This window comes from Corylus avellana, chromosome 5 (assembly GCF_965113065.1).
Source record: "Corylus avellana chromosome 5, dhCorAvel1.hap1.2, whole genome shotgun sequence".
Taxonomy (NCBI): domain Eukaryota; kingdom Viridiplantae; phylum Streptophyta; class Magnoliopsida; order Fagales; family Betulaceae; genus Corylus; species Corylus avellana.
The window spans coordinates 20,424,385-20,450,251 of NC_142494.1; the positions used below are offsets into that span (position 1 = coordinate 20,424,385).

Consider the following 25,867-nt stretch of genomic DNA (forward strand, 5'->3'; position numbering starts at 1 on the left):
TTGGAAGTTGAATTAGATCTAAGTTTATAGGGGTTTTTTTTACTCCTGATGGTTTTATCCATCATAGTTGGCTTCGGCCGTCAAAAGTTGCATTCCCAAGTGACTTCCACCTTCCTGAATCTCCTTCAGGGCTATAAGATGCTTGTAGTCTATCTTAGTTGGGTTAGTGTGTTATCTTATTTTTATCTTGTCTTTCCTTTTCCATGTATTATGCATCTATAACTTAATGAAGTTATACTACAATACAAAAAATTTCACTTTTCAATACAAAAATCTCATAACTTTATACCACACTAATTATTTTCGGTTACAATAACAAAAAAAAAAAAAAAAAGGTTTGCCAAACACATCCCTATCCCGTTCTTTTTAGTGGTGGATGGAGAGAGAATATTAAACATTAACATTGTAATTTTTTTTATCTGTAATTCCATAAGTTTATATATATTGATGGCTATAATGTCTGTACACGTTTTTGAGATGACATTTTTCTTGTGGTGTGAGCTTTAACCACTTGTTTTACGGAGAAAAAAAAAAGGGCTTAAAATAGAATTATCCAAAATATGTAAGCCACATATTCGTAGGGCGCCTGGGCATGGACATGCACGCGGCCGTCACGCTTCCTTTCTATCTTCGTGGTCATATCGTCATTCTTTTCATTTCTTTACCCTTCTCAATTCCCAATGACAACGATAGAGATTGGTTCTGGTTAAACGTGGGAGTGAGTGTGAAAGGCTCATATAAGGCAACGAGACACAGTAAAAACACCTTTTTCTTTTTTCTTTTTCTTTTTCCCATTTAAGAGAAAACACACCACTCTTTTGACTGTACTTAATTCCTCAAAATCAATTGCTTCTGTTTTATGCTTCATGGATCCGCTTTTCTCGCTTCTTCGCCACCATATCCCACAAGCCTTTTAGCTTTTTGCTCTGGGAACTTGTCTATCTATCTCTTTCTGTAAGATAAGAGTGTTCGTTGTACTTCATCTTCCTGTCATTTTCATTCTGATTTTGTATTCCAAGACAAGTCTCCAAAGAAAAAAGTAATGGGCAGGGAATGGTATTGGGGTGGTGGAAAATCCTCCAAGCGAGGCGGTGCTGCTGCCCATGGAGGAGAGAAAGAAGCCTCCTCTTCTGGTTGCATGAATGCTGTCTTTCAGTTCTTTGATTTCCACCACTTTCAGTTTCCTTTACACCATCAACAACCCTCTTTTGACTCCTCCTTTATCCTCCCTGAAGAACCCACCATTCCCAAAGGTTCTCTCTCTCTTTCTCTCTCTCTCTCTCTCTCTCTCTCTCTTAAACTTTGATTAATTATGGGTTTTGTGTAATTCAGGAGCTGAAGCACCAAGAAACAGCCTGCAATCAGAGGAGCTTTTGTTGGAGCATATTACTAGAGAAAGAGCCGTAGAAGAAGAAGAAGGAAGTTTAATACATATCCCAGTAAGTCATTTTTATATAATTTTTCTTCTTCTGTAAAGTGAGTAATGATGATGATAATGATAGTGTTGATTAATTCTTCAACTCCTAATAAAATTTTGAAAAATCCAGATGGGTATCAAAATTAGAACAAATGGACGCACAGGATCAAACGACTCTTGCTCAGAAGTCAGCGGTTCTCCTGGAACCAAGACTCCAAATTTGGTAGCCAGGCTTATGGGTCTCGACCTACTCCCCGAAACCCAATCACCTTCTTCAGCACGTTTACAACCTCTTCGGCGCCCCCGTCAGCCGCTCCAGAGCCGACCAAAAAAAAGCCTAGACAAAGATATTACGGGTACACAGTCTTTGCCGGAGACGCCGAGAATATCCTCAGCCAGAAGGTCCGACGTCGAGCACAGGCTGTCGCTTCAGATCAACAAAGAGAACTCGAGCGCCGGCGAAGACTTGGAGTTTTCTCGGTTTTCGTATCTGAGAAGGAAAGATCAGCTCGGAGTAGTCGAAGGCGACAATAACAGAAGTAGTAGTCCAAGCCAGTACGCTAGGCAAATTGTAAAGCAGATGAAGGAAAAAGTTGGCAGGAAAGTTGGGGTTGACATCACAAACACCATCGCCAACGCCAACGCCAGAGATCAAGGATCCAGGAAGTTCTCAAAGGCGTTCGCCGGTAAAGTCAATGTAGAAGAATATTCAAGCCCAGGGAAGCAGCACTCAACGTCTTCTTGGTCTCCAAGGCTCAGATTCTTGGATCCCAAGACCAAACAAAGCACAACACCACCATCTACCAAAGATAGGTCGGTTTCTCATTTTTCAAAAACGTCGTCGTTGTCGTCTCAACCATCTTCACCAGTGGTCCATGTTCAACCGAAACCTCAAACGTTGCAGAAGCAGCAGGTGCTGTCGGGCCAGAAGTCGGTCCAGAAATCTAAAAAGATCGCCGGTGAAAGGTTCGGTCAAAGGCTAAAGAAGCCTCCACAGACGTCGGATATAGTCCGAAACAAGCAAGAAGAACCATTTGTTCGTCCTACAACACCCCCCAGGGCTAACACCCCAGACAAGAAATGCAAGAAAATCCCCTTGTCTAATGATCTTCTCCCTGTCAAGAAAGACCCTTCACCACCCGCAACCAGAATTCCTCTCAAACAGGTATTGCCATTTTTCCATTGCCTCCTCCTCCATATTTTTATTTTTATTATTTTTAATTTCAATTAATTCATTGAACTTTCAAAAGCTTTAAAAATTTATAATATCATTTTTATCCCTAGAGTTTGAAATTAAATCATATAAAGTATATATTGATAAAATGGCCCTTATATTCCTGTATTTAAAGGTCAGCAAATTTTTTTTTTTTTTTTTTGTAAGTAGCGATTTTTTTTTTCTTTAAACGGTAATATTTTGAGTATTTTGGCATGAATAAGATCCTCTTCAATTTATTTGAACAGAATAATATTTATTTACATGATCTTTTTATCAATTCAAAAATAAAAATATTCCTCAAATATTAAAGTAGATGAAAATAATTGTAAGACCACTTAAAGTTGATGGTTTTTTTAATTTTCTTTTATGAAATTTCTTTTAAAAAAAAAAAAATTGTGTTCGTAATCTTTATATTTTGTTATTTGTGTAATGAAAAAAAAAAGGGTCAGGTATGTGAAGACCAAAAAACAAGATATAGGTCACAGTCATCTAGTTGTTCGAGGCAAACGTACAAACAGGAAGCGACGCGCATGCTCACGGCCCGAGAAAGCGATAACGGTGTCTCCACCACCGGAGCAAGCGCAGCAGAATATCAGTTCGTTGCCAATATACTAAGCCGTACTGGGATACAGAAAGATTCCTTGGTGTCCTTCTCTAATTGGTTCTCCCCCTCCCATCCCTTGGACCCATCAATCTTCCAACAACTCGATGATTATTATCCTTGCGCCACCGTGGCTGCTAACAAAAGATTATTATTATTCCATCTCGTTGATGAGCTTTTGGGTGATATTTTGAAGCCGTGGGGTAGCTCTATTGGGGGTGGTGGTTGTCGCATGCAAGGGGCACAGCTAATGGAGACATTGTGCGCCAAAATTCGGAGCTTCCCATGTGTAGACTGTCGTGTCCTTGAAGACATTGATGGGTTGATTGAGAAGGATTTGCCGGAAGTTAGGCTAATGGCGTTTGAGGAGGAGGGAGAGGAGATGGTGAGGGAGATTGAGAAGGGTATAGTGGAGACGCTCGTGCATGAAACGGTTGTGGAGTTTTGGTGAAACGGCGACGTCTAGGGGCAGGGGGGGCAGAGGGGTCACATGGGTCTTTCACGTGATGAGATGCTCTGCATTGCTGTCGGTTGGGCTGCGGTGGGCCTCTCTCCCTGTTTGGGAGGGTTCCACGTGGGATCTAGCTCCCGACAGCTCTTGCTTTTTGATTGGTTCTCAAAAGACATTACACTGCCAGAGCCCGAGGAATCCATTACCTCTCTCTCTCTCTCTCTCTCTCTCTCTCTCGAGCCTTTGTATATTGTATTCTCTCACTTTTTCTTCCTTTTTTTTTTAGTTAATTCTTAGCAATATTGTCTCTCTCCCTGTTTCCTTTTTTTATTTTTATATTAACTCCTCAAATTATATACAGTAGTATAAAGAACTTCGAAATCCCTGGTAGCTAGGGTCCCATAGTCTGGTGTTGTTCCTGGTGTAAACAATTTCTAATTTGCTCAATGTGATGATTATATATGCATAAATTTTACTTAGATTTTTATGTTTTTTTGTCTTCTTTTTCTTTAGGGTGACTGAATACGGATGTAAATTTAAAACACGTCATATTAATCGTTGTATCATGAAAGTGATAAATATGTGTGAAATGTAGTATTACTCAATTATAAAAAAAGTAATGTTATATATTATATCACTACAATAACGTGACATTGCCAATTAATTAATATTTTTTTTATAAAACAAAAACAATATAATCATTGACCAACAATATCACATCTATACAACATTTCTGTTATCTTGACAAGCACAAAAATATTAAGAAATGTGGGACACCATGCACCCAAATCGAGGATAGAAGTTCAATAGCTAGGGTGAGAGAGGCCATGGGTTTTAAATCTTAAATATTATCGATAAAGAAAAAGTTGAAAAAATATGGCAACAGTTTTGAAATTAAACACTTTTCTTAGATAGTTATGGGGGGTTGGTGGTGTTTGCTTAATCAGTAGGAGATATGCATGGTGAAATGATGTTGTTTCTTTAATAACTTTGGTGCCAAAAAGCTAGAAATGATGAGGCATGAGTGGAGATAGGAAATTTCTTAGAAGCTGTCTTTTTACTGTTTGACCTCATAAGCTTCCCATGCTGGGGATTGGACCATTGACATCACAATCTTTTGTCTTCTGCTGCTAGAAAGAAATTTCGCTCCTTTTTACTTTGGTCGGGCCGGAAAGAATTCCTAGTTGTTAATTGGAAGTGAGATAATTGCAACGGGACAAGTAAGTAAAATAATGTTGGAATTTCTAACAACAACGGCGTTGCTGTTGTGTAGTGTTTATAGTGTGTAATGTTGGAGTTTAAAACAACAAGTTCGTTGAAATTAGTATTTTTGGGTAGCCATGTAGAACTGTAAGCCCCGTGGAATTCTAGCCAAGTAGTGGCGATTGAATATTAGGCAAAGCATCTCCTAGCTAATGTCGCTCCATTGATGAGAAAAGAGGAAACAAGTACACAAATTAAAGTACACTATCATATTGCTTTGATATTGATAAGAAGTGATCATTGCCATAATCACATGGATGGACCGAGCTAGGGTTCAATTAATGTGCTTAGTTTTTATCCAACTAATAATATGTATGGTCTTTCTTTTTTCCTTTTTTTTTTTTTTTTAACAAAAAAAAAAAAAAGTAAAGCTGAATCTTTCATTAAAGACTTGTGAAGATACACACTTTTCAACGCATACAAGATCATGAATCCAAACTTGTTTCCACAAGTTGGTGTAATACTGCTTTTGCAAGAATATTGATAAGTTCTAGAATTGGTTTCCTTAAATGATCAAATTTTAAATTGTAGAGTTTCAAACCATACTTTACACAACCTTCAACTTCAAACATGTCTACCTATTATGAGAAGAGGTACTAATAGAAGATCAGCCAACATGGAGCTGGAGCAAAGACCCAAGGAGCGGGTCATCGTACAGCTGGTTTGAATATTTTACAAGAGCTTGTAAGTCTACTTTGCCTATAATTTGTTCTTCTACATTATAAAAAATAATAATTTTCTATTTTATGAAGAAAAATAAATAATAAAATAAAAAACGATGGTAAGGGGTGGCGGACGGCTCCACCCCCGCTAGGGGCCGGCCAACCCCATCCCAAGAATAGGGATGGCTCACGTGGCCTTCCCAAACAAAGGGGATGGTTTGCTAAGCCACCCCAAACAAAGAGGTTGTATCATGCAACCATCCCTAGCAATGTGGCCCGTTGTAAACCACCCATCAACTGTTGGGATGGAGCCACCCCTTGGTTAAGGTGGCCGCACAAGCCATATCTCTATTGGGGGCATTCGCATGGGCCACCCTATAAATTGGTTGAACCACTCTCACATGCCTTTGAAGGTGGCTTGAATACCACCTTTAAATGTTACTTAGGTCGTGGATTATAATCACCAACTTCAGCTGTAACCCTCTTTGAAATGCCTTGTTCTCTCTCCTTATAAAAAAAAAACCCTACCTCCCTTTTGAGTCTCCAGCAGTCAGGGGAGGAGGGGACTGAAACTAGGGCTGGCAAAACGGGTAATCGAGTAGACCCGATTACCCGAGACACGAACACGACCCGTTTAGCTAAACGGGTTAGCGGGTCTGACACGATTATAACACGAAAAATATCCAAGTAACCCGACACGACCCGCTTAGCCCATTTAGCATAACCGGGTCATATCAGGTAGACACGACCCGACACGACTCGTGCGCTAAATAGGTAACACGACCCGACCCGACTCGACCCGTTAAAAAAAACCCTTAATCAAAATTGGAAAAAATAATTTAATAAAAGGATCTCTTAGGCCAAATGACTAGTCAAATTTATCCTAACCATCCAAGAAGAATAAAAAGTTTTAAAAGAGAATGTTTTAATATATAAATAATGATTTAAAAGATAATGTTTTAATATATAGACCCACATAGAAAAAGTTACGGAAAAACAAGGAATATGCCAGTGAAGTGAAGACTGTGAAGTCGTGAAGTGAAGAGTGAAATGAAGCCGTGAGTGAGTCGGTAAGTGTTAGGGTTAACTTAGTTAGAACTTAGACATAGGTTTTTTTAAAAAATAAATAAATTAATAAATTAATGGGTATGGCGGGTCACCCGAGACCCGCCAGACCCGATTGACCTGCCAGACTCGCCAGACCCGACTGACCCGCCAGACCCATTTATTAAACATGTCTGGCGGGTCGACCCGTCAGACACGAATTTAATCGTGTCTTAATCGGGTAGACCCGATTAAGACTCGAACCCGATAAGCCCAAACCCAATACCTGTTAACTTCGTGTCGTGTTCGTGTCGGGTTCGTGGGTAGTGTCAAAATTGCCGGCCCTAGTTGAAACCCCTTCCTCTCCCATCTTTCCCTTTTTCTCCCCACTTCCTCTTTCCCCCACCCTTTCTACCCTCTTCGAAGGCCTATCCATCGCCTATGGCGATCTCTCCCGGTCCAGCTACTCTGTCGGCATTTTCCCCACCGCAGACAGTCTGTTTCCAACCCCAATCCATCGTCCTCAGCCTTGGCTTCGCACTCTTCTTGAAGGTTTTGGATTGATTTTTTGTCAAAATCAATTCTATGAACTTCAGGACGCTCCAGCCCCAGTCGCTCCATCCCACCGTGATCTCGGGCCCTTCTGCGTTGATTCATTGTCAATCGTGTCGCTGTCCGGCCAGCACGTGCCTGCGAGTACATCTTACTCGCAAGTGTGTACCCAACACGCGCCCACGCATGGGAAGCCCCACTTAACTTTTGACATCCCCCACCACCTCCCGTTGTTGTCTTTGGTCTCCTGTGGTGCTGCTTAGCCGCCCGACTTCCACTGCCAGCACATAGGGGTGGGCAAATTAACCACCTAACGACTATCAATCGACACCGCTTAACCAATGGCCGGTAGGCGTTAGACTTTTTCTATTTCTGACAAACTCGATTCGGTTGGCGAAATAACATTTTCTAACCGAACCGACTTTACCGACCGACTTTGCTTACCAATTTTCAATTTCTTTGCTTACCAACATTACCGACAACCATTCATTAACGAAACAAAATGTTGGCGGAATAAGTCGGTGAAAATTTCAACTTTACCGACAATGGCGGAGCGAAATGCGAAAACCCCATTTTTGTAACCTAATTATCAGACTCCCATCCCTACCGGCACATGGTGTTCATGCTCCGGTGATTGGCTTACATGCGCCGGTCATCTACTGTGTCCTCACTGCCTTCCTCCGCCTTACCATCTGCCGAATCTACTGCTCCAAGATTTATTTTAATATCTTTTTAAATTTCTCTATAATTTTCTATTCCTTGTTTTACTTTTTTTGGCTAGTTTGTTGTGCTGGCCTTCTTTCCTTTTAACATAGTTTTCCCACTTTCTTTTGATCACTGATGATCTTGCTTGGTTTCCTCAGTTAACTACTGAAGGTCGTGTAGCAAACCCTTTGGGGTTTTATTTCGTTTATGAAACTTTGCCTTATATTACGACCTTTTTTGGCGGTTTAAGTTCGTTTAATGAGCCGGGTCATTTATTTGACCCATTTACGACAGTTCTTTAGAAAATTCTGTTGCCCATCTGTTTTATTTTCCTGTAATTTTCCTTTTCCCTCCTCCAACATTGAATAAAAAAAAAAAAAAAAATTACTTTGTTAGTTGAACCACCAAAGACTTTAGGTGTCGTTTGGCTACACCTATACGCTAGTTTGAAAATAGTCAAACCACCTAGAAAGCCTTTTTAGGTGATTTGATCATCCCCATAGGCTATTTTGAAAATGATCTAACCACCTAAAAAAGTAATTGGGTAGTTCAATCATCTCCATAGCTTTTTTTTTTTTTGGTCAACCACCATCTTTTAACTCTATAGCTACTTTTGAGAATAGTCAAAGCATTTGTCTCTTTTATTATTATTATTATTATTATTATTTTATTTTTATTTTTATTTTTTAATTTTTTTATTTGAGAGTAGAATAATAATTTCATAGGATTCCGTCTAAAAAAAAATTAATGGAAGCATATTAAGAGAATCTTTAAAATACTTTTTTGTAACCTAAGGATGATTTGATACAACTTCAAATTCTAGGAATCCATCCAATAATTTAGCAAAAAAAACAAAAAAGAAAGAAAAGCATAGATCAAGTCAAGTGATGTGTGACATGCACAGGGAAATTATGGAGTTCTATGAAGAGTATGACCATCAGTGACCCCACTGATCGGGGGTACGTCTTATAATTTCCAATAAATATTTTCAACAACAATCTTGAATGAATCCTAAACTGTAAAACCAAATGCAAGTGCAATTGCATACAGACAGAAATTGAGCGGGAAATTCAAATGCAAATGCAAATACATGTGACTGTGGGTTGGTCAAATTTGGGGTTAAATTATGGGCGTAGACTGTAGTGGTGGAGAAATGGGGAAGGGGATCGGACTCCTGAGGGAGGAACGTTTGACCGAATCCAATTAATGATGCAAGCCTGGTTGTTTTTAGTTCTAGATCTGTTTGTTTCTAGTTTCAAATATGTTTAAATTATTTTCTCAACCATTTTTAAGAAATGAGATATTAATGATGATCAATTATCATAATGACGAGGGTTTATCTAATCAAAGTTTACCCGTTGATTGGACTCATAAGGGGCTTGACGATACGAATTTTCAGCAATTTGTTATAAGAATTGTTAGTAATTTAGATAGTAAATATGAGAGGATTTTTGAAGGAGCACATATCCAAACAGATGAACAGGTAATTCAGAATTAATTTGAACCAGTGAAGCTCATATTAATTCTCTTATATTTGTTGTCCGAATTGATAGCAATTCAAACAACAAAATTGTTGAATGTTGATAATAAATCTATTGGTGACTAATGGTTTACTATTGTTTTAACTATCAAGTTAACATGTGGGAGTGTTTATAAACGTCATAAGTATCACGTGGAATGCTATGTACAGTGGCAGAATTAGGAGTTTGATTCACATGGGCAAAATTATAATCTGGCTTTAACATGTTTCTCTATACCTAATAGAAACTCCATTTAGCTCAAGCCAACTTCAAATATTGAACAAATCCTAACTGTATAAGCAACCTATTCACAAGCTAGAAACAAATCAAACCAATAAATAACTAACAAGAGGGGCCATTATACTTCTTTGAATAACAAATCCAATATTTTCTCCTACTTTCTTATCTTTTCAACACCTCTACCTTTTTAGACAAACAAATTACTTTTCCTCTCACGTTTCTTCTTCCCAGGAACCTCCTCAATGTTACCATTTTCTTCCTGCACATCCTTTTTTCTTAACCTCTTTTTAGCACACACCCAACACTATATATATTTTAACTTGACGGGCAAAAAGGTCGAATGCCCCCTCGAAATACTCCGTAGGTTCGTCATTTGATCAACGGTCCACATTTTAGTGACCTAGGTAACATGTGAATTTGTTTAAGCTTAATCTTGTCCTTTAAGAATGTATAATTATTATTATAAAGAACCCTAAAGACTAGCTATTATTATTTCTTTTATTTTATATTAGAAGAGAAAGAAACCAAAAGCTAGTGATGAAAGTATCAAAATTGGGCGTGCCTAAACACTCAAACACCATTGATGTGACAAATAAGAGCTGAAACTTGAAACATGATGGGTATCTACTGTCTACTGTTGCAGGCTTTATTTAAGAGAAAAAACCAAGCAAGCTGCCAGAAGATTTAAATGGAAAATGTTGATGAGTTTATCTGCACATTTCTGAACATTTCTTCTGAACATTTCTCCAACTCTGATGGGCTACATTGACCCTATCTCATCATTATGAGAAAAATATGATGACTAGCAAGAGTAGGTTTGACAATTATTGCTTCTTCCACCCAATTAAATAACAAGAGAAATGCTAGATTTTTGTGCAGCCAACCAATTATTTGTGTATATTTATGATGGATTCTTCTGATGCACTATTATGATTTTCGTCAATAATTGTTATTGCACAACTGAGACCACAATTAGACCGACCAGTTCGGTCGGGCGGAGGGCCGTGCTGGTGCCTGCTACCACACAATTAATTTTCTCCAACATATTTACAGCCCCCATTAATGGTTACCATTTTTCATGGTGCCACATGACTCCATGACTTCACAGCTCATGAAGTCATGAATGTTCCACCAAATATTATTATGGTACATGGAAATGAAGCCATTTACCAACCCACAACCAAATGCGATTTAAGGCGTTTTCTTTTTCTCTGCTGTTTTTCTTTTTCCATGGAAGTAGTCAATGGAAGAAAAAGTGAAGGACCCCTGACAACATTGGCTTGTATTGAAGGAACAATCGCATTCATGAGCAGCAGTTATAGTCACGTTTCAGATGTTAGATTTTGGATTCTCTTACAGAAATACAAAATGCTGAATTGGGTTGCAAACATTAACGATCAAACCAATTCAGAACTAGTTTAGTTGCTTTTGCTATTTGCATTGTACATGGTACTCTGTTTTAGTAACAAATTCCAGCACTCATTGACAACAATGTTTAATCTTAAAACATTCTTAAAAATATATGGTCACGTTTGATAACGTTTTTATGGAAAATTTCTTTACTTTTTAAAAGAAAAAGCAAAGGTAGTAACAAACAACTTCAAACACAAAACATTTACAGAACACTTAAAATTACTTTCACCTTTTGTCACATCAAAACACTTTTTCAACTAAAATACAAAAAACACGTTCTAAAAAATGTTATCAAACAAACCCTAATGTTTACTTGCATTTGCGACTACAGCCGCTTTCGGAAGAAAAATGATGCTAAAGATTTTGAAAGTTAACGTAGGAGGGTTTGATGATGCATTTTCTAAATATATGATTAAAATACTATGAGGCAAAACAAACCAAATATAATTAGGTAAATTAGAACAATTACTCCAACGCAAAACAGAAACAAGATTCCAAATTCTTCACAATTCTTTCCCATTTTTCCCGTCTATGCAAAGCTTGAAGAGAGCACAACATAACCTTGACAAGCCTGTTTAGTCCTCAAAAGCTAGGAGTAATTGCATTTATCACCTCAGCAATGATAATGCTAAATCATCAAAAGCAACAAAAAATTATTGGAGTGGAAGCCATTCAACAGATCAATCGAGAGATAAAGTTCCAAGGAATCGCATTGATGAGATTTTCACGATCATGAAGACAGATTTACCATATGCAGGAAAATTTCAAGGATTTTGTCCTTCAAAGACTAACCAATTCACAAGTATACTACTATATTATTTTATCTATGAAATTCATTTTATCAAAATGGTCAGAAACATTGAAAAGTGATATTATTATTTCTTGTTGAAATATTACATTAGTGTACATGACTTTCAGGTACCAATGAAGATTGCATTTTCTTAACAACAAACTACAGGCAATTAAAAGAATGCACGAAAGCAAAAACATCAACTAAAGTATGTACCAGTGGCCGAGCAAAAGCAACAGATTCTTGTTCTATGACTCTAGAAAATAATTCGGAGTGGTGGTCTTAGGTTCTACCATCCACATCAAACCCAGCCCCAGTCCAGCCAGGTGCAGGAGATCCTCTACCCTTAGGCACAGCCCCAATTCCCTTTCCTCTTCCTTGGAACTGACTTTTCTTCCTCCCTCTTCCCTCTCCCTCAACAGAGAGCTGTTGATTTTGCCCATTCGTCACTGGAACATTTCCAGAACGTCCTTCACTGGGGATATTTGCAGCGACTCCAGCACCTGGTTCTGTCGTTCGAGGAACAGAAGCATTTGTAGCTGTGGTATTCTGGGGAGGTTCCACTGCTTTCCCATCCTAAACACAATTCCAAGTGCAACCTTTTAACATCGTTTTACTGCCACTACTGTGTATATCAGTGCTTGTGAAATCGAAAGAGTATATGGGGGATGTTCCAATTCAACAAATACGTAAGACTTTGTTATGCTTGACAAACCTAATAGCATCAACCTCCATAACTCCACCCCCACCCCCTTTTTTAATCACTAACTAGCCCCACCACACATTCATGCACACCTAGACAAACACAAATGAGCCCACCCAAAACATCAGGGCTATTGCATAGGCATACTTGGTGCTAAGGCCAATTTTCCATCTGACACATTCATGCACACCTAGACAAACACAAATGACCAAAACATCAGGGCTACTGCATAGGCATAGTGGTGCTAATGCAAATTTTCCATCTGAGGTGCATGCGTATTGGCATGCATGTGTATTCCCACTATATGAAAAAATAGCAAAACTTAAGCATTTAAACCCTTCTGCAAGAGGTACTTCTAGTGGTCAATCCAAAGGACATCCTACTCAAAAAAAGGTCTAGTACCCAGTACTTGGGGCTCTGCCCTTTCCCATTTCTAATAGAATTCATGTAATTTGACCAAACGAAAGACACATGCATACATCTGGGACAAAAACTTTGGCTGAACCATGTTTTTTTAACTCAGAAAAAATCAAATCGATCCCTGCAGCAAATTAACAATGTAAAATATAACTGAACAACCCCTGCCCCCCTTCCTTCCCCCATGAGGAAAGACCCCGAGGGGGGGGGGGGGGGGGGGGGGGGGGTGTGGTGGTGTGTTTCTTGACATAAAAAGAACTCTTGTTACAATATATATATTGAATAACAATACATCAATACATGACAGCTTTAATATAGCCGTGGGGGGTGGGTGTTTCTTGACATAAAAAGAACTCTTGTTACAATATATTGAATAACAATACATCAATACATGACAGCTTTAATATAGCCGTCATCCTTCCTGTATTACAAAAACAAGATATACTAAGAAAAAAAAAAAAAAAAAAACCCTCTTTTTGGGTTGGACTAGGGGAAAGCAAGAACAAAAATTACGGTTAGAACATGTAGTGCAAGCAACAAGTAGAATTCACTGCAGTTGAAAAGGCCTAAATTGAGACTGGGCAATTCATTATTGAGTGCAAATATGCAAATCCAAATGCCACCCATTGTTAAAACTTCAGAACACTCGTGAATTGTTATTATAATATTGAAAAGGTAGTAACTAATTAAGTACTAATAATTTGGCAAAACTCACCATGTAAGAGTTCAGGTTGAGAGGTCCAAGTGCCTAAAACGAAACTAAGCCATTTTATGATCAAGATGAATTTGGGACAAGCCAAAACTAAATCAGGGGCCAATGACCTCAACTCTGATTAGGAAAGCAAGAGAACCATAAAAAAGCCGAATGACAGAGGAAAGGTGAAATAAAAACTGATGGATGAAAGGAACATGATTAACCATTAATATGTTTCCAATAACTGATATACTCTATTAGTTTCTTTGATGAACATAGAAGTCCTTGACAAGGCAGATCTGATAAAGTAGTCATCAAGGCTTTCTTTCTTTCTGCTCTTCTAGTTCTATTTATTTTACCCTAAAATGCATATCTACTTCTCATATACTCCTTACAGGTCAACAGAGACACATGAATGACAAACCCATGTTAAGGAAGTGAACATGCTCATCACCACAACTGTTGCAGAATAGTTATATTTATATAACAAAATCACATGCAGAAGACCATGATATGATATCTATTGTATGTGATACTAACTGACCATCAAATTGCAGAAAATCCAGGCAATCAACAACCAAAAGGTCCCAGCCAAGCCATAGACTATACATAAATATAACAAATAGAAATGATGAGAGAACTTACAAAAGGAACAGAGATGGATACTCTACTTGGGTTCAAGGCTTCTAGTCGTCTTTTCAATTCCTCCAGTCTAGCAAACTGCATGCTACTGCTTTCTTGAACCTAACAGAGATAAGAGTGTCAAAGAAAGCATTTCAAGCAGTATCCATTGACATACACATTAAGCAGAGATATCTACCAATTGGCTCAAGTCTTCACATAGCTTTTGCTTAATTGCTTCCTCATCCTTCACAGCCTTCAATGCTGCCTCCCACGCCTGAAGTACAAGAAAGAACAAATCAATTGGACTGAATAAGGAATACCTCATATGCACTGGCAAAATGGAACTTTTAGAAGAATAATAAAATTTTCCAGTGACCCAAAAAAATCCCAACTCTTGGGCACTAAAGCCGTTTGCAAGGTCAAAGCAGGTAATACATATATGCACTGAGAGTCAAACCCACAATATGGACATACTATAAACGAAACTTAACACATTTCTGAAAGTTCATCCTGTTCCATGCAACCTTTTTGCCGAAGAAAAAAAAATCAGATTTTTTACAAAAATATGTCACTATGTAAATACAAGAACCAAAGTCTCTCAGTTCAGTATAGCTGGAGAAACTTATGTTAATATAGGCATGTGTCTTCATCCTTTTCAGCTTCGTGAATCCAGAGAAGTATATTATTGTCCAAATTCTCAAACGTAACTTGCTGTTTCATTACATTAACACAGTGTATTTTGTAATAAATACGCAAAACTATACCAATTATAGAGTCATGAAAGATTTTTATTCTTACAATCTCAATAAGCTTGATTGACTTGAGTGCTAACAGCTCTGATTTTCATGGTCACTGAGGAAATGGATGTTGATAAGCTATTTAAATGATGCCAAAGGGTAATTCTATTATCTTAAGAGTAAATACATAAGCTCAATCTATCATTAAATGGACAAACCTTTTGTGCTTCTTCTTCCTTCAGCTTGGCAAGACGAATTCTCTCCGTTGACATTTCTATTTTCTTTCTCAAATGTTCAAGTGCTTAAGGAATGCATCATACATGACAGCAACGACAAAGTCAATCACCATGCACATCAATGAAGAAAAATTTCATTATTCTGTAATACGAGAATAACTAAAGATGAGAACCCACCAACCTGCTTTTTTTGGCCCAGCAGTAAGTTTCATCTCCAATGTAAGATTTCCTAGCTCTCTTTCAACATCACGAATTTTAGAATAATTTTCTTCAATGTATCTGGGGGTAAGAATGCAGAGAAGATTAAATAAGACAGTCTACTTACTAAATTATTAATTCCACGGCTAAAGTAATGAAGCAAACCAACGACCAACACCAACAACCCTCAATAAGTTTAACAAGAATGACATGATTGAAGAAAGATCAATGGAAGCCTTTATCAAAGAACTCAAAATCATTCGGATATGTTGAGAAATTTGTTGACTATTTATTTTATTTACTGTCAAATCTTGATAGCCCAACTGGTTAAAGAACAAACAAATTATACAATGAATAAATCTGCATGAGTAAAAGCTATATGCATCACAGCAAAGCAAGCTATATACGAAATACCAGAAGGCCAGTGGAAAAGATAACGAAGTACCCTAAATACATATCTAGCCACCACAGCACCATCACTTTCAGCATACGACAACCACCATAATCATTACACAGTCATCACCACACCAACACTATTACCTCCGACTTGGTACTTTACAGATCCACTACCACCTCGAGTGTGCAACAAGCACTGCCACTTACTGTGATCACCAAAGTTACAACCATCACAAGAAAAAGGAGCTACCACCAGTAATGAGTCAGTATTATCAGTGCTTCCTTTAACATAACACAGCCACCTACATCAGAATTAACTCAACCATGCCCCGTCTTCACCTTGTCACGACAACCATCTGCCTAACAACACCTCTGACTTGATACTTCTTCTAACATGCTGACCACCAAAGTTTTGTTGGCCTAACAAACAAGCCTACTCAATCAAGTTATCATGTTTCACTCCTCGACATTCTTCACTTAACAAGGAAAATTGAATTGAAAATAATAAGATTTAAAAATACACCCAATCTTATTACCATAAAAATTACGTGCTCTACGATGTCATTAGCATACTTTCACTTGATTAAAATTTGATTTCATGATATACGATTTTAGAGTATTTAGGTTTCAAGTCATATTGAGCATAATTTTTCACAGGCTAGACTGAAAGCAAATATTTTTCCGAACTGTTTTAGTTTTGGTTAAAAACTCGAATCATAAAATTTGAGCAACCATACTTGATACACCAGCATACAAACTAAGAAACACGAAACCTCACATAATCCAGAATTCCATCAGGATGCTTATCAATAGTCCACGTGTATTAAATTACTAATCCAATTAAGTACTCGGTATTTTGTTGTCTTTCAGAAACTAGTTTGAATCTAACGGTTTTTCTATCCTTACATCTCGAATATTTTTTCTCGGAAGCCATACAAAGAACTATAAAATAACACTTGTCAACTATCCAATCAAGATTCGGGATTACTTTAAGATTACATTTCCTCAGCAAAATTGAAGATAAAGAAGCATCAATTCCATCATATGGACATAAATAACTTAAATAAGTAAAAGGGAAATGTACGTACTTCTTTAATTGAAGCTGCTCTTCCGCAATTATCTGTCACACGCCCAAATCAGAACCAATAAAACAACAAGAACAAAGAAAAATCACAATCACATTCTTAGAGAGAGAGAGAGGCAAACCTTCTCGGTGTAGGCAATAACAGGGGCTTCACGAGGGAGACCATCGGGTCCGATCTCGGGCAGGAGCGAAGGATTCGAAGCCATTTGCCCTGAACCAAAATGTGCTTCTGCTCTGATCCAACCCCCCTGCTATTCTGGCTCAGCCTCCGGCTCCGTTTCTGTGGTTTCGCTTTCGTTGGGAAAGAAAAACGTGGGCCTTCTGATCTTCACTTTTTTCTAATTTTGCGCCAAATAATGCCGATTTATTTGTGCGGGTCAACCCGGTTAAAAACTCTGTTTCCTTCGAATCAATGATGCTTTGACTCGCTGCACGTAGTAAGCACGTGAACTATGAGAAAGTGACGCAGCAAGTTGAGCTACTGCGTTGCTCTAAAAATTAAATGGAGAATTCCTCAAACTACCACTCAATTGACAATGTCTTTCTAAATTTTCAATTGTGATAATGTCTTCCCAAACTACTAAAAATTGTCAATGTTTTCCTCAATGACGAAATTACCCTTAGTAAAATTAACAAAAAAAAAAAAAAAAACTAAAACTTCTAGAAAAAAACTAAAACTAACAAAAAAAAAAAAATCCAAACGATGGCCAATTTTTTATTTTTTTTAATACAATTTTATAAGAAAAAAATTAAAAAAAAATTCGATTTTTTTTTTTAATTGAAAATTTTCGTTTTTTTTTTTTAAAAAAATTTTGTTTTTATAATTTTATTTAAATAAAAATTTACGTTTAAAAAAAAATAAAATTTTCGTTTAATAACATGAAATTTTTTGTTTTTTAAAACTAAATAAAAAAATAGTTTTTTTTTAAAAAAAAAATAAAAATTCCCCATTTAAAAAAAAACTTTTTTTTTTTTAAATATTATCTTTGAATTAAAATTTTTCATTTTTTAAAAAAATAATTTTTTTTTTTTATTGATATGGGTATTTTTGTCTTATTGAGAAATCTATAGGGGCATTTTTGTCTTATTGCTAGTCTTGGGAGGACATTGACAATGTTTTGGTAATTTGGAAGGGACATTATCATAATTGAAAGTTTGGGGAGGGCATTGTCAATTGGGTGATAGTTTGAAGAGAGTATGTGGACTTTACCCAAATTATATATATATAAATTCTTTTTTAAAAAGAATTATAGTGTCATTTTTGTTTTATTAAAAAAAAAAAAAAAAATTCTAAGTTTCCTTCTAGTGTTCTCCCAACTGTGATGTGACTTAAAATTATTGTTGAGTTTGAGATTATTATTATTGACTTTTAATCTATTGGTAATTTTAAAAACTACATTACAGTTGAGAGAACGCCAGAAGAACTCTAGAAGAGCACTTAGCATTTCCCTTTAAAATAATTAGTCTATTTTATTTTTCGGGACAAAAGGAGTACATTGCATATTTTTAGTTTGAAAAAGACATACTCTGCCCTTCCAAACATGCACAACAACAGATAATTTGGCCATGTTACTTAAAAAATAAAAAATAAAAAATAAAAAATAATAATAATAATAATAATAATTAGAAAAAGTAGAGGTTGGTCTCCTCAAGGTGGAGGCCTCCTCTTTTCCAAATGTTAATCTCCACTCCTTACCACTCCTTATCTTTGGTGTCCATTCCTGTATAGAGGGTGTCAGTCTCAGAGAACCACCCAAGGGCACACAATATACAAGACAAAACCCATGATTCTGACAAAACAACTTCTTTCTTTCTGTGACTAATTTATTGGTAACTCTTACATTCACAACACCTGTATGCTAGCACCTATATTTGTGTTCTCAAGTGCAAAGAGTCAACCCAGAAACTGTGGGAGGTTAAATGGAAACACTTGCATAGCAAGCAATGCAGTAAGCAATAAAAAGGGAAAAGAGAAAAAGCTTATGGTTGCCCTTGGCAAGGAAACTCATTACATTAGCTTAACACTAGAAAGTACATGAACTAGGACTTCTGTCTCAGGAATCATGCAGTGACAGGAATTGGAGAACAGCATCTTTGGTGGGTAGGGCAGGAATGGCTCCCCTCTCTTTCACTGTGAGGGCACCACAGGCATTGGCAAAAGCTAGAGCTTCTCGTAACCGCTTCTCATCCTGCAAAAAGAAAAATTGCATTAATTTCTGAAATAAACACACACAACAAATTTATGTAGTCAGCTATGAACTGCTAGCATTTTATAATGCATGTCTCTTTGTTGATATAATTCTTCTGCTCGTCTGTGTTAACTTTGAGATGAAGCAGAAACTTCAAATCAGTCGGTGGATCAAGTTAGGAGCTGAAGCAGAAACTCTTCCACAACCCAGATGGAGAAGCAATGCATTTCGACAGCCAAGTTCAAAGTTCCTTGAAAGAAAAGCTCATTGGACGGTCATATAGCCAATAATAATGGAAATGTTTTATGAACATGGAAAGCTACCTCAAACATAAAAATAAAAAATGAAATACTACCAAATACTGACAACTAAAGTCCCAAATGAGAAATGCTACACTTACCAAATTTTCTTCCTAAAAGTTGGTTTCCAAGTAATGTATTACTATCTTATAAGATAGTGACATATTCCCAAAATGGAAACACATCACTTGAGAATCAATTTTTGGGAAGAAAATTTGGTAAGTGTAGCAATTCTCATCCCAAATACTATCACGTCCTCTACTTGAGCAGCACAGATAGTAAACAGAAGTGCTAACTTCTGTGCCCACAATACGCCATTTTGGGCCACAGCCAAACTCCACACCAGCTGCATTCCCATCTCACCCTATCCACTCCCCTCTTTCCTCATTTGAAGTGGAAGGGTTGCTAAATTTCCTGTTCATGGAAAGGATTTTTGACTCTCAAACAATCACATCCCTTCCCCTTTTTCTCCACCGGATGAAATTGCACATCACTTCCTTTCACAAATACACTAATTCCCAAGGGGTTGGCTCAAATGGTAAGGGCTTTAATCTTGGCGGCATTCCCATTAGGTCTAACGTTCAAATCCCCTTGGGTATAAGCAATTTCTTGGGGCCAACCCGCTAACCTGATCCGTGTAGAGAAGGAACTTTGCATGCGTCCGAGGTTTACCGGGCAAGGATGGGTACATGAAGTAGCCCTGTCTTGGATGGGTTTTTCATCATAAAAAAAATAAAAAATAAAACAAAAACAAAAATAAATAAATAAAATAATAAAAACCAAACAAACAAACAAAAAAACTAATCCTTGACGAAAAAGCAATTTTGGGAAATCTTATAAATAAATATGGAAGAAAAAACCTCCAATGGACATTAAAGGCTACCAAGCCTCGACAAGAAGTCTAGCCTTGAACAACAGAGTGCACTCTGCAAGAACCAACAATGTTCCCAACATCATTGATAAGTTCCCAAGAATTACTTCATTGTCATGTTCAATCCAACTTCAGAGTCCCTAATTTATATCTTGATTCGGCAACATGACATACTCCGCTATCTTCTCAGGTTTCGAAAGAAAAGGTCACAAAAAATCAACAACTATTTAGGTTCATATAAAGCGCATATGCATTTACCAACTATTTAGGTTTGTTTAGACCTACTACCACGAAAGATGCAGTTCACGATTATCTGATGCTAAAAAGTATCAAGAACAATGACTTTTCCAAATGAACTGATACATAGGGTACTGTTGCTCTCCAGAGCAGGAGGTGCCCCAAAACCCTACAACTCTAGTACAAATTGTTCTCCTCACAGCCATGAACGAAGAAACCATTTTATTACCAACATGTTAAGTACAAGCATTTGATGAGATTCAACTAGAAGTAATAAAATGCAAATCATTCAAATGAGCAATGGGGAGAGGACGTAATCAGATGATTTCTTTAATTTATTTATGAACTAAACATACCTGGATAAGATTTAGGTCAGAAGCAAGGCTGCTCAGAATGCCACTGACAAATGCATCTCCAGCTCCAGTTGTGTCAACAGATGTAACTTTAACCCCAGCAACCCTGCCCCTGTATTCCTACACAGAATTCCAGTTTATGTCATTTTTCTTACAGCAGATCAACAAGATACAGCATAAAAGGAAAACCAACTATCTGAAACCATGGCTAATGTATCCAGTGGGTTGAAGCACCTTACTCGATGCATACCTTTCTACCAAACAAAAAGGAACGAAAAATAATAACGAGAAAAGAAATCATAAAGGCTTGAACACGAGCCACGGCCTCTCTCCTAGCTAGCTGTATAGCCAACCCAAACGGAAGTACCCCTCATGGAGCCGACTGAAATGCCATGCTTAACAGAACACTGTAAAAGCTGTTCACTCTGGCTCATATAAGCCTCAGATTGTGTCTCTGTTTGCAGCAGCACCAACAGATATTCTCAATCTTTCTCTCTCTCTCTCTCCCCCCACCCCCCGGGGCCCCGCGCGCGATAAAACCCCCTCCACCCAGTAACAAACCATCAAACCCAAGCTCCTCTTCTAGTCAGCTCTCAAAACCCACAAAACACAATGCGAACACCCAAATGCCTTTCAGACTCCAGTGAGCACTGCAGGCCACCCAAGCCCACCGATAACCTGGGAGCCCCTCCCACAAGAAACAAACCATCATGCATCTTCACTGCCAGATGATTCCTACATTATCCAGTACCACTTACCTTAGTGTAATATCTGCATCCCTCCGAACCTTCAGTTACAATCAAAAGCTTAAGATTTGGATGATAAAGCTTCTTCAATACCACATTATCATCAAAAGGATCATCACCACCGGTCAGGAATGTAATTTCGTCCTCACTTATCTGCAAATTTAGATAATAAAAAAAACCCTGATGAGTTCTATGTGACATATGATTGAAGTCTGTTATCATGGTTGCATAAAATGAAACAATGCTATTATATTAGCACCAATGCAGTGGCAAAAAACTTTCATAGATAAAACGTATATAGTTGGCAATTACACCTTAATAATATCTGCCTGATCCCATACACTCATTATGCCCTTCCGAGCAGCCTCTGCCGATGGCCACAATGGCAATCTCAAGTTTGGATCATAGGAGAGAATGCAACCAGACTTTCTGGCAATGCCCATCGCTGCAAGATGGGCTGATCTGCATGGTTCGTCAATCAAACTAATTGAACCATAATGGAAGATCTTTGCCTGCATTGAAATGTTATTTGGATGTGAAATTTTCCACATATATGTATGCATCTGAAGTAGGATCAGTAACTTCAGTGCTATTGTCCTAATTATAGAACTTTAAAAAGGGAGACCTGCTTAATAAGGTTAATTTCAAGTTCTGATTCATGAAGAAGCATATCAGCACTTGGATGACGGAAAAATAAGAATTCACGCTCGCCATCAGCTCTGAGAGTAACAAAAGCCAGAGAAGTCCTTGCTTTGTGGTCAAACCGCATGCCTGAATTGTCAACATTGTTTTGTTTTAAAATGTCGGCCAACATGTACCCGAAATCATCATCACCTACCTGTCATAGCAATGACAAGAACTTGGAGTTGGAATTATACTTGAGCTTAAGTTGAAGCAAGGAGCCATTGACATAAAAATTGTATACCACCAAAAAAAAACATATTGTTCAATGCAAATCATGATTCTGGAGCTACTAAAATCCGTATCCTATCACACAAAAGCTTAAAAAAAAGTTTTTAAAAAAACCAACAAAAAAAAAAAAAAAAATTGTAATGCAATAACAAGGAGGTACTGCAGAAACTGTGAGAACATAGGGTTTGTTTGGTAAAACTTTTTAGAAGGTGATTTTTGCTTTTAGTTGTGACGTGACATAAATGTAAAAGTAGTTTGTGGATGTTTTGTATTTTGAGTTGCTTGTATGCTTTTGCTTTTTTGCTAACAAGAAAAAGTTGTCCTAAAACATGTTACCAAACAAGCCCATTCTTTGAGTCACATTTTTAGAACCACAGAGGCGCTCACAAGATGGGGGTTTCAGACACAAACAGTAAAAGGGATACTATGTGACAGAAACATTATTGCTAAAAAAGCAATTTAACAAAACATTATAAAATATGGAAATGAACAATGCAGTGAAATTTTTATCCTAGGAACTGGCATGCAATAAGACGCAGATATGCACCTTGCCTATAAAAGCTGATGAACCACCCAGTCTTGAAATGCCTACAGCCACGTTAGCAGGAGCACCACCAGGAGCTTTCTTGAAAGCAGGTGCTTCAGCAAGTGAAACTCCAGCAACTATTGGCACAAAGTCAACCAACATTTCCCCAAAGCAAACAACCAGGAAATTTTTATCCTGGTCCCCTCCCTGAGTATCTGAGGGAAGATCATCAGAACCACCTGCACAAATCAAATTGCTTGAAATTAACAACAATCATGGTCATATGATTTCAATAATATTCATCAGAAAGCAGAAAGATAATCACAGTGCCTTTTAACATGATATTCCTAAACAAATAGGTGGAATAAGCCTTTCCTGCCCAGATAACCATCTAAGGTGTATTCATAGCAGGATTTATTGAGTGTCAAAAATTTAGCGGATACTACCGGATATGAGACCATGTGACTCACATCAAAATCAAACATCAACTCCAGAAAACCCATACTTGGTAAAAACAAACATTTAGTAGAGAAAAATGTCCTACAATAACTCAAGCTTTCTTTTTATTATTTTTCTTCAGAAAACCCATATTTCCTATTTCCTAAAACAAAAATTTGAGTTTTGGTGATTCAATAATTCTAAAACAACATGTGGTGGAACAAAAAATTATCGGCCAAAAATGATCTTTATAATTTCTTTCTGTAATAATCTTTGTCAATCAGATTTCATGGTTTTTCCAAATAGGCCCTTAATTGTTCCTTAATCAATTAGCAATCGTGCCCCACAGAACTTAAGATGTAGCGAGCCACACGTAACAAGAAACAAATTTTACAAACCAAATGGCAATAGAAACAATCATATCCGATAAATCTTTAAACCTAATCAGATAAAAAACAACTACAACATGTTTATTTATAAGTAAATAACTGAAATTTCACGTTCAGATATCCCAGAAACAGCTCTTGAGACCGTCTACGAACAAAACGACACAACGACTCTATACAGCAAAGAATACACCATGAAACACAAAAAGAAAGATACCGACATACCAAGAAGAACAATCAGAACAAAAAAAAGATACCCAAAACAAAGAAAGTATCTTCTGCTGAAAAACCAGCTATGACCCAGATATTAAATCTCTGAATAATATAACAGGACAAATCAAATTCTGACAGAAAGTAAAGATTTAATCAACAACCAATATCATATCAATCAACGGTGGAAGAAATGAAACTCGTATGAGGAACCTGGAGCAGGACTCTTAGCCATTCTTAGCTTCCCTTGTATTGCGACAAGAACTGCAGAGAGAAAGCAAGTTTGATGCCGGTATTATAAGCAGAGAAGAAGAGAGAAAAAGGAGATGGTTGTAATCTCGAATAGGAGGAACGTTGAAAGCCGACAAAAGCGAAAGAAATTCATATAGCACCCACGATGGATACGGAAATTATATATTATATATTATTACTAATTTACTTCCAAGCAATAAAAGCCCAGAAAATAAAATAACACCAAGCAAGAAAATAAAATAATATAAGGAGACAAAACGTATAAGGGAAGGAAAAATTAAAAAATACAAAGCACAAAGTATAAACTTTTATAATATATTTAATTTGCAATTTTCTTCAGAATTGGCTGAATATAAAAAATAAAAATAAAAAAGACATAATTTTTTTTTTTCTCAATAAAATCACACCACGACACCATCAAAGAAGCGTGATGAACGTCGTCTTATTAGACAAAAGCTGGAAAACAACGTCAATAAAGTACTACTTTTAATAATGTCACGAGTTTGAATTATGTAGGGGGGCATTAAGAGTTGTGTATTATAGGAGTGGTTTTCATGTGAGATTGATTATACAAATATTTTATACAAATGCTGATTTAATTGAAAAAGATAACAGTTTGTTTGTTTGTGTACAGAGTTAAGGAAAACAAAGCATATAGGTTAGTGGTTGGCCAGCTAGTTCGTAGCTGTTCTTTTGTGTGTTTTAAGAATTAACTGTATTAGACACTCTGCCATAGGATATGGTTTGTATTTCTAACTTTCTTTGGTGTGAAAAACCAAGCAGCAAAAAACTCCAATCACAAGGGAGTATCTTCAAATTCTTTAAACTAACATTTTAGTTAGTGATTGTTCATTTTGTAATTTGTTGGTCCAACCGATTCAGTATTCACTCTTTGATCCATCATTGAATTTGACTATGATATCAATTAATAAGTGAATAATTTTTAAACGCTTAAGGAGATAGATTGTTAGGATTCTATAAAGGATAATCCTCGTCAACAGTTTTGAATTCCAAAGACAACTTTCATCAAGACTCTCCAACGGATTCAATTACAAGTAACAATAGATTTGAAGTCAAACACTTGTAGATATAGTTCACTCCTTGATTAGCGGTAGATAAGTTACCATTGTATATCAGATTATCACTAGAAGTTATTGTATTTCATTCAATTGTAACTACGTTCATTATAAGAAAGCGACTTGGGTGTACTTGTTGTACAAAAGTCACCTTTTGCACCATCAATAAGAAGCTGACACATTAACCAATTTCATTAAACTTATACTTAAAATAAAAACTCAACCACACCAGATTATACACTAGATAAAATAAAAAAAGAATTTTAAAACTCAGCCACCCCATGGCCTATGGGGTGGCCAGCGAGCCACCCACAGGCCATGGGAGTGGCCGCACCGCCACCCCTAGGACTAAGGGTGGCTGCCGACCACCCCAAGTGGGGGAGGGGTGGCTAGCCAGCCACCCCTTCAA

The 25,867-nt window shown here is 37.2% G+C and overlaps 3 protein-coding genes across 4 annotated transcripts; 1 reads left to right on the forward strand and 2 right to left on the reverse strand.

Annotated features, from left to right (window-relative positions):
• The first annotated feature begins 777 nt into the window (after positions 1 to 777).
• LOC132181312 (uncharacterized) lies at positions 778 to 4,141 on the forward strand. Its single transcript, XM_059594475.2, has 4 exons — positions 778 to 1,253; positions 1,333 to 1,439; positions 1,548 to 2,582; positions 3,077 to 4,141. Exons 1-4 carry the CDS (start codon positions 1,043 to 1,045, stop codon positions 3,683 to 3,685), a joined length of 1,962 nt encoding a protein of 653 aa, XP_059450458.2. The 5' UTR covers positions 778 to 1,042; the 3' UTR covers positions 3,686 to 4,141.
• A 7,798-nt stretch (positions 4,142 to 11,939) lies between these two features.
• Positions 11,940 to 17,304, reverse strand: LOC132181419 (junctophilin-like protein). Of its 2 annotated transcripts, XM_059594625.2 has the most exons (8): positions 17,086 to 17,304; positions 16,968 to 16,999; positions 15,467 to 15,564; positions 15,268 to 15,350; positions 14,509 to 14,586; positions 14,334 to 14,432; positions 13,710 to 13,742; positions 11,940 to 12,450 (listed from the first exon to the last, which is right to left on the reverse strand). In XM_059594625.2, exons 1-8 carry the CDS (start codon positions 17,167 to 17,169, stop codon positions 12,157 to 12,159), a joined length of 801 nt encoding a protein of 266 aa, XP_059450608.2. In that variant the 5' UTR covers positions 17,170 to 17,304; the 3' UTR covers positions 11,940 to 12,156. The 2 variants fall into 2 exon arrangements, with proteins under 2 accessions (XP_059450608.2, XP_059450609.2); XM_059594626.2 differs by lacking the exon at positions 13,710 to 13,742.
• A 1,262-nt stretch (positions 17,305 to 18,566) lies between these two features.
• On the reverse strand, positions 18,567 to 24,516 carry LOC132181415 (pfkB-like carbohydrate kinase family protein). The gene is made up of 7 exons (XM_059594622.2): positions 24,344 to 24,516; positions 23,118 to 23,335; positions 22,284 to 22,496; positions 21,973 to 22,170; positions 21,671 to 21,811; positions 20,916 to 21,032; positions 18,567 to 19,152 (listed from the first exon to the last, which is right to left on the reverse strand). The coding sequence occupies exons 1-7, from the start codon at positions 24,363 to 24,365 to the stop codon at positions 19,018 to 19,020; spliced, it is 1,044 nt and encodes a 347-aa protein (XP_059450605.2). The 5' UTR covers positions 24,366 to 24,516; the 3' UTR covers positions 18,567 to 19,017.
• Between the last annotated feature and the right edge of the window lie 1,351 nt (positions 24,517 to 25,867).

Coding starts and splice junctions, on each gene's coding strand:
- LOC132181419 (XM_059594625.2), bottom strand. CDS start 17,169: ATGGCTTCGAATCCTTCGCTCCTGCCCGAGATCGGACCCGATGGTCTC. Junction 13,743..14,333: donor TATCCATCTCTGTTCCTTTT/GTAAGTTCTCTC, acceptor GTTTCGTTTTAG/GCACTTGGACCTCTCAACCT. Junction 12,451..13,709: donor TCAACCTGAACTCTTACATG/GTGAGTTTTGCC, acceptor AATTGTGTTTAG/GATGGGAAAGCAGTGGAACC.
- LOC132181312 (XM_059594475.2), top strand. CDS start 1,043: ATGGGCAGGGAATGGTATTGGGGTGGTGGAAAATCCTCCAAGCGAGGC. Junction 1,440..1,547: donor GAAGTTTAATACATATCCCA/GTAAGTCATTTT, acceptor TGAAAAATCCAG/ATGGGTATCAAAATTAGAAC. Junction 2,583..3,076: donor CCAGAATTCCTCTCAAACAG/GTATTGCCATTT, acceptor GAAAAAAAAAAG/GGTCAGGTATGTGAAGACCA.
- LOC132181415 (XM_059594622.2), bottom strand. CDS start 24,365: ATGGCTAAGAGTCCTGCTCCAG. Junction 21,812..21,972: donor ATCAGGCAGATATTATTAAG/GTGTAATTGCCA, acceptor CTAAATTTGCAG/ATAAGTGAGGACGAAATTAC. Junction 21,033..21,670: donor GATGCAGATATTACACTAAG/GTAAGTGGTACT, acceptor AATTCTGTGTAG/GAATACAGGGGCAGGGTTGC.